This window comes from Trachemys scripta, chromosome 2 (assembly GCF_013100865.1).
Source record: "Trachemys scripta elegans isolate TJP31775 chromosome 2, CAS_Tse_1.0, whole genome shotgun sequence".
Lineage (NCBI taxonomy): Eukaryota > Metazoa > Chordata > Testudines > Emydidae > Trachemys > Trachemys scripta.
In genome coordinates, this window is record NC_048299.1 from 282812503 (window position 1) to 282825750 (window position 13248).

The 13248-nt window shown below is 60.3% G+C and overlaps 1 protein-coding gene across 1 annotated transcript; it reads left to right on the top strand.

Moving 5' to 3' along the window:
• Window positions 1–210: 210 nt before the first annotated feature.
• On the top strand, window positions 211–8907 carry LOC117873918 (C-type lectin domain family 18 member A-like). Its single transcript, XM_034763816.1, has 6 exons — window positions 211–334; window positions 2014–2120; window positions 3959–4088; window positions 5500–5596; window positions 6365–6456; window positions 7786–8907. Exons 2-6 carry the CDS (start codon window positions 2070–2072, stop codon window positions 7821–7823), a joined length of 408 nt encoding a protein of 135 aa, XP_034619707.1. The 5' UTR covers window positions 211–334; window positions 2014–2069; the 3' UTR covers window positions 7824–8907.
• Window positions 8908–13248: the final 4341 nt, after the last annotated feature.

Sequence of the window (13248 nt, forward strand, 5' to 3'; positions counted from 1 at the left end):
GTGTGTGTGTGTGTGTGTGTGTGTGCAGACCTGCGTGACCCATGCAGGGTGTGTGTCCCCTGCGGTGTCACTATCATGCCCCCGTGTGCATAGCAGAGCCTGCAGTTGTGTCTGTGGTGCTTGCCGAGGTGTTTACGAGCTTGTGCCGGCTCCACTGGGACGCTGCCAGGAGGGAACAGGAGGCTGGGGGGGGAGCCAGCGCCAGGCCGGGGTGCAGACTAACTGCCCGTTTTTCTTGCAGTGAAGTGCAGCATCCAGTGTCTCCACGGGCGGTTCCGGGAGGAGGAATGTTCCTGCCTCTGCGACATCGGCTACGGCGGAGCGGAGTGCGGCAGTGAGTCCGGCTCCGTCACGTGGGCCCCAGCTGCTGCGGGGGGGGGGGGGGGGGGGGGGGGGGGGGGGGGGCGGTTCCCCCTACGTCCTCCGGAAAGGGACAGCTGCGGTCCCAGCCCGGTGCAGCCCTCACACTCCCTGCCAACGGGCACAGGGAGCCAGCTCGGCTCCTCCCCTCCCAGGCTGTGCCCAGAGGCCATTCCAGGCTGGGCCCCGGCGGCTCATGGGGCCTCCAAGCTGGCTGCTGACCCTGGTTCACAAGCTGGTCACTAAGGGGGGCTGCACTGCTTTCAGCACTCGGCCCCTTTGCTGGGGGCCCCGAGCTCCCCGGGGGCCCAGGACTCCAGGCAGCTGGGTCGTGGCCTCAGGTGTGCCCCTGTGCGGTTCTTTAGATTTCTTCTATCCCAGGCTGAGCAAGTGGCACCCCAATCCACTGCACCGTATCGGGCAGAGTCCGGGCCTGGCAGGGTGTGGGGGGCCTGCCCATAGTCAGCATCGGGTACGTACAGCTGTAGCCACGGCTTTGCCCCCGAATTCAAACCCATTTTCAGCAGCTGTTTATAATCAGCCCCCGCCCCAAGAGCGGCCAGGGCCAGACGTGGATCCCGGCAGACGTCCCCCTGGCCCAGGCAGAGGGGGTCCAATGGGTTCCCTAAGGGGCTAGGGCTACGCGGAGAGCAGACCCGAGAATGGGGCAGGCCTGGTTGGGGAGTAGCCCAGGATTGCGCCGTGTGCTCTCCAGTGCGTGGCCAGGTGGGCACAGAATTACTGCAGGGATGGGGGCCTTGTTGCCGGCTGCTCTTGTCTGGTTGGCATCAGCGCACTGCCGGGCTTGGGCCAGCACCTTGTGTCGCAGTTTGCATGGCTGCCTGGGTGAGTGTTAAATGCCCTCGGGGGCGGGGGTGCCTGGTTCGCCCCTCACTTTGCAAAGGTGTAAATTACTCCAGGGGAGGGGGCGCCCCCTGCTGTGCTGCAAGGCGGCTGGTTGGTTGTAATTTGTTGCTCTTCTGCCCGTCCCTCCCTGTTCTGGAGACGGCTGCTCAGTCTCGCCTCCTGCCTCCCTCCCGGTCCCAGCTGCTGGCTAGAAATGAGACCAAGTTGCAGATGTGATGCTCCCCAGCAGTGGCTGGACCTGCTCAGCCTAGTTGGCCCATCGCTGGCCGGGTCAGAGCTGAACAAAATAGTCCAGGGGATACGTGCTGCTGTTAAATGAACCCCCTGGTTGCCCAAGGGGAGGGGCTGAATGGTGCCACACTTATGGGGCTGAACAAACTTCCCCCAAACGTCTGACTACCAGTGCGGGCTCCTCTAAGAGTTGCTGACCTGCCTGATGCAAAGGCTGCTGGGCCGGAGTAATGCCTGGTGTAAGAGTGACGCCCTGTGGGGAGACCAGAGCGGTGCATGATCCCAGTCCTTCCGGCTCCATGTCCTACACGCCCGGCTTGCTGGGCTGAGGAGAGTTACAGGGCGGGTTACATGTTCCTGGAGGTTTCATCACATGACAGAATCTTTCATTAAAGATTAATCTGTAATTCCTGGAGGCTGCAGGCCAGTCCTGGAGGGTTGGCAGCCCTAGTTACGGGTAAGAGCCTGGCTGCTGAGTGACGGACTTTCTCTCCAGCAGGCAGAGTCCCTGGGGTTAAAGCAGGGACTGATCCTTCCCTCTCTTTCCTCTCACAGCGAAGGTTCAGTTCCCTTTGCACACCTGCGACCTGAGGATAGACGGGGACTGCTTCATGGTTTCCTCTGAGGCAGACACGTACTATGGAGCCAAAATAAAATGCCAGGTAACCCCCATCAGCCCTTGTGCTGCAGGCAACAGACCCAGTTCATAGAGAGAGCCAGAAACCAGGGCTAGACCCTACTCCTTCCAGTCCCAAAACACAGGCCACAACGGCTTGACCTAAAGGAGAACTCCTGAGCTGCTAGGAGTAGTAGGTCTCTTACCTTTTCTGTGGTGCGTCCAGTAGAGGGCAGCCTCACTCACTCATGCAGACAGAGCTAGTGCGTTGCTTAGGAAACCACATTGGATAATATTTCAGTCCGGGGACAGGGGAATGAAATCCAGGCTTGTGCTAACATGCTCTGGGGAGGGGGCTTCGCTCTTTCCCACCAGCCCTGCGGTCTCTTCAGTCCCCAAGGCCCCACGTTTTATAAGGAACGCAGGGATCTGGATTCACTCGGGACCTCAGGCGGTCTCCAGTGGCTCCTCAAACCACTGCATGGCAGGGGCTGAGCACGTGGTGGGCACGATACAAACTGTGGTGGTTTCCGAATTGCGAATTGTGAGCAAATGTTACACGATGCCCCTGGGCGGATGAAAGAGACCAGGGTGCAGGCAGCGTGGCCTGCTGGTCACGGCCGGGCTGTGTCCACACGCTAAGGCCAGCCACGGGGCGCTAGTCAGCGAGCAGGGATGGGAGGAATCGAGCGAGGGTCAGAGCGAAGCTGGGTCGGAGACTGGAGAACAGGCAGCAGGATGGGGTCTGGAGTCACAGCGGGCCAGACAGCCTGCTAGGCACCCTCCCCGGTTACATAGGGAGCATGGGCCAATCAGAGGCTGCAGGGTGCTGTCACCTGCGGCGCCTACTCTCGGCAGTGCTCCGGGGCTGGGCTCTGGCTGGCCTGGCGGTGGTGTGGGAGTGGCAGCCGGCCCACGTTCTGTACACCCCGGTGCTAGTCCCGTGGTCCTGGCAGAAGGGCTTGGACCTGGAGCCTCTGGCTCAAACAGCCTCTGCAGTGTAACTAAAAGAGCCCCCCTCGAGCCGGCTTGTTAATGGCTTCCTGTGGGGGACAGCACGCCCCGGGAGCGGGGCTGGGTGTCACGAGCCACCCTGGCCTGCGGCGGCATGTCCCACCTGACCATTGACCCTGGCGAGCCGAGGGGACGGGCCGCAGGAAGGGAGATCTGCGGGGGCGTCCGGGTGCAGCCCACAGCGAGACGCATCATGCCAGCCCTTCCCCCGCCCCTCAGGCTCTCGCCCCCGCGGGCCATTCCATCGATTTCACTCCCGAGTCGCCCCAGGGGGAGCGGCCAGTCCGGTTTGGCTGCCACGTGTCGCAGCCTGAGCCCTCTTCCATGGCAGGGGTTTGGGAGCGAACAGCTCAGGCCAGCTCCTCGTCTGTGGCTGGAAATTTCTCTCCATTTGCAGGCAGGATCTTGGCTTTGATCCCTGAGGCCAGTGCCGCGAGCGATTCGTGTGCACCTGGGGCAGGCGATAGACAGAGCGCCGGCTCGGAGCCCTGGGAGTTAATCTGCCCACAGGGGTGACGATCAGCTGGGAGAGCAAGTCGCTCTATCGAGTGTCCGTTCCATGAGAACAAAGCAAGCGAGCCTCTGGGCTCCCCTGGGCCACACGTGTTCACGCTGCGCAGCAGACTCAGTGCTGCTGGGAGCTTTCAGGCCCTTCGTTCCCTGTGGAAGAGAAGACGCTGGGGAAATGGACTCCTCTGCCTGCCTGGAATGGATTTGGGATACAGCTTGATGGGGATGGGGAAAGTGCACATATGGGGACTGGCCCGTCTGGGTTGCAGGATCTAAACTGGGGCTGAAGGGCAGGGTTAGCCTGTGGAGCCGGCTGGACGGATTTCGTGATTTGGGCTGTCTGGGTCTGATCCCCTGCAGGAGAAAGGAGCCAGGCTGGCCCAGATCACAAATCAGAAAGTGCAGGACATTCTGGCCTTTTACCTGGGGCGTTTGGAACCCACCAATGAGGTGACAGAGCCGGATTTTGAGACCCGGAACTTCTGGATTGGTGAGTGGCTGCAGTTTTTGCTGCGGAACGACAGCTGGAGCCCCAGGGCTGGGACAGGACTTTCCAGAGGCAAGGAGGAGGTGATCGCGGCCCCAGAGACCTTGCAGGCTGGGTCCCAGCCCGGAGGGAGGACAATGCAGTCTGTCCTAGCGCTGCCGGCAGAGAGTGCAAGGTCACCCTGGCGGGATCCCGAGGCGGGTGCAGAGCTCTGTGCTGTGTGCAAAGGCTGGAGTCCCGTCTTTCCAACTTTGAAAAGTCCTCGCTGCGATTGTAGGGCAGCACCTAGGTACAGTAAAATCCAGCCCCGCTTTCCGGATCACATGCCCTAAGTGATCACAGTCCTGGCATCTCCACAGAGCTTGTCGTCTTCAAAGTGCTCTGCAGACAGGAGCTAATGAATGAACTCGGTTGCGGTTGTTTCTGAGGGGCAGAGTTGCTCATGGGGTGATGTTCTCCCTCAGGCTGCTGATGGAAGTGCTGCTGTCTGATAATACTTAGCATTAACCCTCCCCAGCCCCCCAGGAGGGAGGTATCTGTGTTTCACAACTGGGGAAACCAAGGCACAGCGGGGCCATGACTTGCCAGGGGTCACCCTGGGAGTCGGGATTAGAACTCAGGATATCTTGACACCTCAGCCTGGAGTCACTGGGCCAAACCATGCTGCCTCGCTGTTGGGACTGGGTCGAAGTTACCCACTGGCAGCCTTGGGAGATGGTGGCTCAGCGGGGGGGATTGGAAAGGGTGTGTGAGCAGCAGGGACAGCTGCAGGAGTTTGGCTCGGGTGAGAGGCTGGGAACCCGCACCCAGCTACAGCTGCCACACTGTGCCCTCCGTGGGGGCTGGCCCCGGGGCTGGCCTGTGGGGTATTCGCAATGCAATGCCCTCTGAGTGTGAGGGAGCTCGAGGTGGGGAGGGGGGATGGGCCCCGTCTCTCTAGGGGCCGGGCACAGGGCATTGGAACTAGCCCAGAGGCTGCCACGCACAGCAAGGTGTTTGGCTTGCTAGAGGCATTGAGCGTGCAGCCCCGGCTGTTTGAGTCGGCAGAGCCCACGTGCGGCTTCGCAGTGCAGGCAAGTTCAGAGCTGGGAGTGTGATACAATCTTAACTTCCTGATGGCAGCAGGGACAGAACAAAGTCCCCTGAGCTAATGGAGAATCGCTGCTAGCAGCGTGGGGCTCGTGACACACAGCTCAGCCGCAGGGGCACAGATCCCTCGCGGTTCATGGCCCTGCGGTCGCTGTGCTGCTGGGGCTGCTCACTCACATGGACAGCCAGCCCTGCTCCTCGGCGGAGATGCAGCCAATGGGGACTTGTGTGATGAGACTCAGGCCCAGCGCTGTGGTGGTGCGCAGCTGCCGCTGTGCCCCTGTGGACTGGAGCCCCAGGACGTCCCCTGTGCTCTCTCGTTTAGGTTTGACCTATAAAACATCCAAGGATTTGTTCCGCTGGGACACCGGCGCCCAGCACTCCTTCACCAGCTTCGCGTTCGGCCAGCCAGACAGCCAGCGGTAAGTGACCAGGGCAGGGGCTGCTGCTACTCCTGCTTGGTCCAAGGCCCGATGGCACCGAGCCCGCCGGCGGCACCTGTCAATATTTATTCGCTGTAGTGCAGGAGAACCTAGAAACGCCAGTCATGGCCCAAGCCCCCAGTGTGCCAAGCAGTGTACGAACACAGAACAAAGAGCTGGTCCCTGCCCCCAGATCCTGCACCCCGTGCTCTCCTCCTGGGCATGGGATCGCGCTTCTCTCTGCCCTAGGTTCCTGCACCCCCTGCTCCCCTCCTGTCTTGGGACAGCTCTCCTCTGCTCTGGGACTCCTGCACCCCCTCCTCCTGTTCTGGGACAGGAACCACTCTCTGTGCTCGGGGACTCCTGCACCACGTGCTCCCATAGTCCCCTCCGGGCCTGGGACTGCTCTCCTCTGCTCTGGGACTCCTGCCCCCACTATTCCCCTCCCAGGGTTGGGACAGCTGTTCTCTCTGCTCTGGGACTCCTGCATCCCCTGCTCCCCTCCCGGGCATGGGACAGCTCTCCTCTGCTCTGGGACTCCTGCACCCCCTGCTCCCCTCCGGGCCTGGGACAGCTCTCCTCTGCTCTGGGACTCCTGCCCCCACTATTCCCCTCCCGGGGCTGGGAACGCTTCCCTCTCTGCTCTGGGTCTCCTGCACCCCTGCTCCCCTCCCGGGCATGGGACCGCTGTCCTCTCTGCTCTGGGATTCCTGCACCCCGTGCTCCCGTTCTGGGCCTTGGACCGACGTCCTCTGCTCTGTGTCTCAGGTTTGGGAACTGTGTTGAGCTCCAGGCATCAGCCGCCTTCAACTGGAATGACCAGCGCTGCAAGACGCGAAACCGCTACATCTGCCAGTTTGGTGAGTGGCCCAGCTTCTCTCCTCTCCCTCGCCCGTAACCCGCTCTGCGTGGGGAGGGGCATGCAGGCATTGAGCCAGCTGCTGGCTAGTGCTTGGGTGGCAGGCCTGTGCGCTGTGCTAGCGCCCCTTAGCCCTGAACTGCAGCATCCCAGACAGCTCTGCCAATGCCCCTCGGCCCTCGCATACAGCCCCTGCTGGGCTCCCTACACATATGGCTCTGCCGATGCCCTTCCGCCTGAAATGCCAGCCTTGGGCTCCCCATTCACAGCTCTGCCGATGCCCCCCATCCCAACATGCAGGCCCTGTCCTGGGCTCCCAGCCCCCACAGATCTGCTGATGTCCCTCATCCCTGACCTGTAGTCCCCAGCTATTCCAGGCCTGGGTAACCCAGGGCAGTACTCTCGTTAGTGGTCTTGGCAGAGAATGAGCCACCTCTTACCCGTAGAGTTGGTCCCTACAAGAGGCATGGTGGCCGGGCAGCATGGAAGTAGTTTGCACGGCTGCTGCCCTTCCTGTGCCCAGTCTGGTTAACAGGCCCCTGGATCGCTGCCCAGCACCGCAGTCACCAACAATTCATTTCAAAGTTTTAAAACAGCCCTTTCCTGGATCTGAACTGTGCCACGGGAACTGATGCACGTTGCCCAGGTCTAGGCTGGTTCGCAGGAGGGCGAGCGTGGCTGGGTGCCGGCTGGCACACACCTGCCTGGTCTGTCCCCATTACCCAGTCTGGGTGCGCTAGCTACATAGTGCCCAATTACCATTTTATCTAGGGCAGCGGTTCTCAAACTGTGGGTCAGGACCCCATTTTAATGGGGTTGCCAGGGCTGGCTTAGACTTGCTGGGGCCTGGGGCCGAAGCCTGAGCCCCACTACCCGGGACAGAAGCCTGAGGGCCCCAGCCCTGGGCGGCTGGGCTCAGGTTATAGGTCCCCCGCCTGGGTCTGAAGCCCTTGAGCTTCGGCTTTTCCCCCCACCTCCTGGGGCTTTGGCTTTGGCCGCCCCAGGCGATGCAGCGGGGCTCAGGCAGGCTCAGGCTTCGGTCCCCCCTCCTGGGGTCATGTAGTAATTTTTGTTGTCAGAAGGGGGTCATGGGGCAATGAAGTTTGAGACCCCCCCGATCTGGGGTAATGTGTGCATTGTGCCTCCTCTAGGGGCTAGTGCACATAAAGGATAACAGCCTACTATTGCTGTTAGCTCATGGAGTTAGGGCTCCCATGACGTGCTGGGGTGGATCTGGGGGTTCTGTTGTTATGGGGCCCGGCTGGCTGGCCGTGGGCTGCGGGCCCGACCCTGGCGAGGTAGCACTAACGCTGGCTGTGATCCTTTGCAGCTCAGGAACACATCTCCCTGTGGCAGCCGGAGCCCTGAGCCCGCACAGCTTCCAGCTGCTGGGTGGTGGGTGCGGCGTCGCCTCCAGCCCGCACGCAGCTTGAGAGAAAGAATCCGTTGCCCCTGTTCTGCCGGGTCCTCTCCAGCTCCCCGGGCGCTCAGCCCATCCCAGCCACGCTGACACCCCTCTCTGAGGGCCGGGCGCCGGAGGTGGCACCAGGACCTGCCGAGCGCTCAGGGAGAGAGCGCTTCCCGGGCTGCCCTTCCAGCGGTGACGTGGGGGGGCCAGATCAACCCGCACAGCTGCTTCAGGGACCCTGACTCCACCAGAGCCATCGCGGTCGAGCCAGGTGGGGGTCTCTGGGGTGCATCCCAGCCCCTTGTCCACGGAACAGCCCCGAGCGCCTGTAAAATAGCCCCTCTCTCACACGTGGCCGCTGGGGCAAGGGCAGCTGCTTCGTGTCCCCACCCCCTTCCTCCGGGGCGTGATGGCACGTCAGTGCAGGGAGCCCCTCGCTTCCCCCGGCTGGGCCAGAGGGAGCAGGGCACCCCCCGGTGGTAACCCCCAGTCCATAGCGCTGCGGCCCTGAGACGGGAGTCGCTGGCGGGAGCGGACTGGGGAGCTGAGTGGCACAGAGCAAGAGGGTGCCTGTCCCGCCTAGAGCTGGCAGTGCTCTGCCAGGGCTGTGGGGTGCGGGGCGGGGCCCCAGGAATCACAGCCGAGACGTGCCCTGCAAAGAAGGCAGATGTGGCTGCCGGGTCTAGGCCTCGGTGTCCAGTCACTAGCCAGGGCCATCCCGCCTCCCGCTGCAGCTCGGCTGCAAGGGGCAGCCTTCCCTGGGCAGGCAGGTGCAGCGTGGCCACACTCTCGGCCCCACGCCCCTTCACTGTGCCAGTCAGTCCCACCACGGCTCAGCGCTAACGAAGCTGGCTAGCTCCGGTACCGACCCGCTAACCTAGCAGAGCAGGGCTCTGACCTCCCCTAGGCCTAGAGGCTTTTTGGTTCAGGCCTGTTCCTTCGCCCTGTGTAGCATGCGCTCCGGCCGGGGGCGCTGTCTAGGCGACACGAACTCTTCCCGCTGTTTGAGAGCTGGGGCTGTTCTAATAAAGCCGTCTGTCCCTCCTGCTGCGCATGTCCTGTCTCTAGCTGCGGGGCTGGCCCGGGTGAGCGGCTGGGAGCCACCCGCCTTGGCGTGAGGCAAAAGGAGGAGAAAAATGGGGAGTGGTGGAAGCAAAAGCCAGGGGCCCTCCTCAGCCTGTCACCTGCTCCCTGCTGCAATCATCTCTCCTACCACTTCCCACTGGCATCCTACGCTGGGACAGGGCTCCCACTCCTGCCTGCCATCCCAGGGCTCTGCTCGCCTGCCCCCTAAGCTGTCCCAGCTGGGCAAGGAACCGCTCTGCAAAGAGCTGCGTGTGGCCAGGGCCCCAGGGAATGGGAAGGCCCCAGAGCACAGCAGACCTCGGCTGGGAGATCGTGAAGTGCCCTGCAAAGTAAAAGAAAGCAAGGGGGCTTGGCCATTTTCTGCTGCTGGGAGGGGGGGGGGGGGGGGGGGCTCTGCTTGGGTTTTATACTGGAAATTCAGAACCTGTCTGGCCAGGCAGCCTCGCGGGCGACTGGGGAGCTAGTGTAAACGAGGGAGGGAAAGACGAGGTTTATTATTAGCATTGGGTGGGGGTGTCTAGGATCAGGCCGTGGTGCAAGGTGCTGTACATACACACAATGCGGCCTCAGCCCCCAGGAGCTCACGACTGAAGGATTTAAAACCTCTGGTGTTTGCCACCAGCTGCTGCACTCACTGCCTCGGAACGTTTTGGAGAAGCTGTTTTGGGAGAGATTCCACGCACACACGGCCAGAGCCGGCTTTAGGAAGTGCGGGGCCCAATTCGAACAGTTTTGAGGAGGCCCCGGCAGGGATGACTGAAAAAAAAAAACACGTAAAAAAACATGTGGGGCTTGTTCTCACCGGGCGCCACTCGTAGTCTTCAGCAGTTTGTCCTTCACTTGCTCCGGGTCTTTGGTGGCACTGAAGGACCTGCTGCTGAAGTGCTGCCGAAGACCCAGAGCGAGTGAAGGACCCGCCGCTGAAGTGCCGCCGAAGACCCGGAGCGCTGCCGGGTGAGTAAAAATTAAAAAGGAGCCTCTAGCCAGGGAAGGGATTCTCGGCCACTTGTCCCCATCCCCGGCGGCCCTGCCACTGGGCGCAGGGCCCTCTTAGGCGTGGGGCCCGATTCGGGGGAATTGGTGGAATTGGCCTAAAGCCGGCCCTGCACACAGCATACCCCCAGGGACGGCCAAGCTAACCCCGTCGCCGGCTATTTCGAAGCAGGAAAGGGCTAAAAGCTCAATTTAAAAAACCCAAACTAAACCTGCTGGCCAGCTAACTGTGACATTGGCATTAGTCCAGCCCAGTGCCTGGCTCACTGCCTGGGGGTAGGACCCGGGGGGGGAAAGGGGGGGGTATATGATGAAGTTGTGGGTAGGGTCAGGGGAAATGTTTTTCATCTGAAACATTTTTCCCCTCTGAAAAATGCAGCTTCAGGTCAACCGAACCGATTGGCTAATTCACGGTGAACTTGCCGAATCAGTCAGGGGAAAAGCCCTGAACCCTCGGCAAAGATTGCCAAAAACATTACATTTCCCCCCACGTCAACATGATTTTTAGATGAAATTTCCTTCAATGTTATTACAAAAAATTAAAAACCTTTTAAAAGGTTCATAAAATAAATGAAACATTTTGTTTGGTCTGACACCCCCCCCCCAAACCTGTCCATTTTGGGTCACCCTCCTGCCAGCCCCCCATGCAGCCAGGCTGCCCCCTGCATCTTCCAAGGACTCAGTGCAAACACCAGCACTTCACCGTTTAGAACGCGCTGCACAAACCAAATCATTCTCTGTCGTTTCCTTGTGGGGGGGGGTCCAGAGGAGAGTGCAAAGGTGCCAGTGGGGGAACCCCACATGGGAGCAGGGGAGCTACCCCAAAGGAGCAGGGGTCCTGGTGTCTATCAATAAAAATGCAGAAAAATACACATGACGGGATCCCCCCGGGGTGCAGCCTGGGACTGTGGGATCTCTGTGCCCCCTGAACTCTCCCCAGCCTGGGCTGTCTCTCACAATGCCTTGCTAGGGACCAGCAGCAAACCCCTCCAGGCACATGATCACTCAGCACGACCACATGTGGAGCCCCACACCCAGCTAGATTGCATGAATGCTCCCAGAGCCGCTCGTGAATCACCCAGAAAAAGGCATCAGAGCCAAATCCCCCCCAGCTCCCCGCACTGTACCCCAAGGAATGTATCATCTTGCCCTGCTCAAGACAAGCAGTGCAAATGTATTAATTGGTTCCCCATTTCAGCAATGGAAAGTGGATATACACCAGCCTTTGTACCCTGAGCAGATTTGCCACACACTTCATACAAACTCCCTGGTAAAGATAAACAATTCAACCAACGTATTGACTGTAAAAGGAAGATTTTAATTGATATTAAGTGACAGGCAAAAAGTCAGAGTGGTTAACAAAATAAAATAAAATATAAGCACAGAGTCTAAACTCTCAACCCTATTCGGTAGCATCTGGATGAAGCACAATTCTCCTAACTTCACAGGCACGAATGATACACATCTATGGCTAGAGAAATGTCTCCGGCAGATCGTAACCTTTCCCCTGCTACCTTACAAGCCGTGCTTTGTATGTTCGCCCACGCTTATATACAGATGAGGAATACGGGAGTTCCAGGACGCTCCCCCAAGGTACAGAATGTCACAACACACCCAGGAAGATGTCAGTGAATTGTTTCTCACTAGACCATTGTTCACCCTGCCCCACTAGCCCTTCGGGCAGCCTCCACCTCTGTCCAGTGCAAACCCGGCTTCAGGGCTGGGAATCCAGCACCGCCACCAGCCTTTAAAACATCCAGTTTAAAGGGACACGTTCTCCCAAGGCAGCGGAACAGTCCAATGCCACACAAGAATGGGGGAGTAGGACCCGGCGCAGGGGGCATCAGGATTTTTAATACCACCCTCTTGTGAAGAGTGATAATGCAAGGAAATGACCCGTGTGTGGACTGCAAGTTGGGGCTGCTGACCCTACTGGCTGCCAATCCAGATCAGAGGTCCTGATCCGACTCCCCAGTCACAGAACTGGAGTTTTCCCACTGGGCTCTGGAGCCACCAGAATGGTTCCTACATGCCGGCCAGTGCGTCTGAGAGCGCAGTGTGTGCGTCTCCTCTTGAACAGGCCGCAGCAGCGCTGAGAACGGATGGCTGCTGGCTCAGTTCTCAGCAGCGGCCGGGTGCAGGACACAGAAAGCAAAGGCATGGTAGAGCCCTCGCTGCCTACACCACAGGATCCGCACATTAGACAGGGGGATGATAACAACACCCAGCCCATGGCTAACACTCTTCATCAGCAGATCTCAAAGTACTTCACAAGGGGGGGGGGAGTAGCCTTATCATTTTACACATGGGGAAACTGAGGCACCAGCAGAGCCAGGAACCAAAGCCAGCTCTCCCAAATCCTAGTGCAGAGCTCTAGCCACTCAGCCACGCTGCACTTTGACTCCAGTTTCTCCTATAGCTACCTGCAAAGCGCAGGGTTCGGCGTAGATGCCCTGATGGGAGGGCATTAACTCCAGCAAGAAACACATGGGCTCCTGCACTCAGGTCTTGCTGTTCCCTGCTGACATGGCCAACAAGGGGGCAGTTCAGGCCAAGTGCACTGAGAGCTGAGATCACCCGCTGCCCACAGAAGGGGACAGCTGTTGGTCACTAACTCCTTGGCCAGGATTAGTACCGGTGCACCAGAAGGGAAGAGCGTCTGTGGCACGTGGCACTAGCCACCCCAAGGGCCTGCATCTCCCTGCTGAGAGCACTTCCTAGTAAGAACCCCAGCGCCTCCAGCAATGGGCCCGTAAAACCAAGCCTCCATCCCAGCAAGCCCATGAGAGCCAGGCAGCAATTAACAAAGGGCCAAACCCAAACAGCAGGTGGCTAGGCCAGAACTTCCCTGTGAAGGGCCCAGTTCTGCTCTCACTCGGGTAACGCCACTGAAATCAGCAGCTGTTCCACCCCCAGGTGCATGGCAACAGCCCCTCCGTCTGTCGCAGGGGCACCCACCCAGCCTCAGGCAGGACTGGGGTGGCACTGGCTTGGGCACGATGAAGCTGCATCATCTGGGCACGGAGCTAGGCAGTGCTGAGCCCAGCCGCTGGATCTCGGGGAACGCCTGGGGGGAGGAGAGGCTCCTCTCTGCCCGTGGGGACTGAGAACAAGGGCTGGCATCTCCCCCCCCCAGCCCTTGCTGTCCATTCCCCTGGCCCCCATGGTGAGACCTGCAGTGATTCTCCAGGCAGGGACACGGCCCCGCCCAGCTGCGGTGAGGGACTGACCTGGAGGGGCAGGGGGTGGCTGCCCGGTGTGAGCGCGACACACAGACGGCCTGGGGGCAATGCCCAGGGCGCCCCA

Coding starts and splice junctions, on each gene's coding strand:
- LOC117873918 (XM_034763816.1), top strand. CDS start 2,070: ATGGTTTCCTCTGAGGCAGACACGTACTATGGAGCCAAAATAAAATGC. Junction 2,121..3,958: donor GAGCCAAAATAAAATGCCAG/GTAACCCCCATC, acceptor GATCCCCTGCAG/GAGAAAGGAGCCAGGCTGGC. Junction 5,597..6,364: donor GGCCAGCCAGACAGCCAGCG/GTAAGTGACCAG, acceptor TCTGTGTCTCAG/GTTTGGGAACTGTGTTGAGC.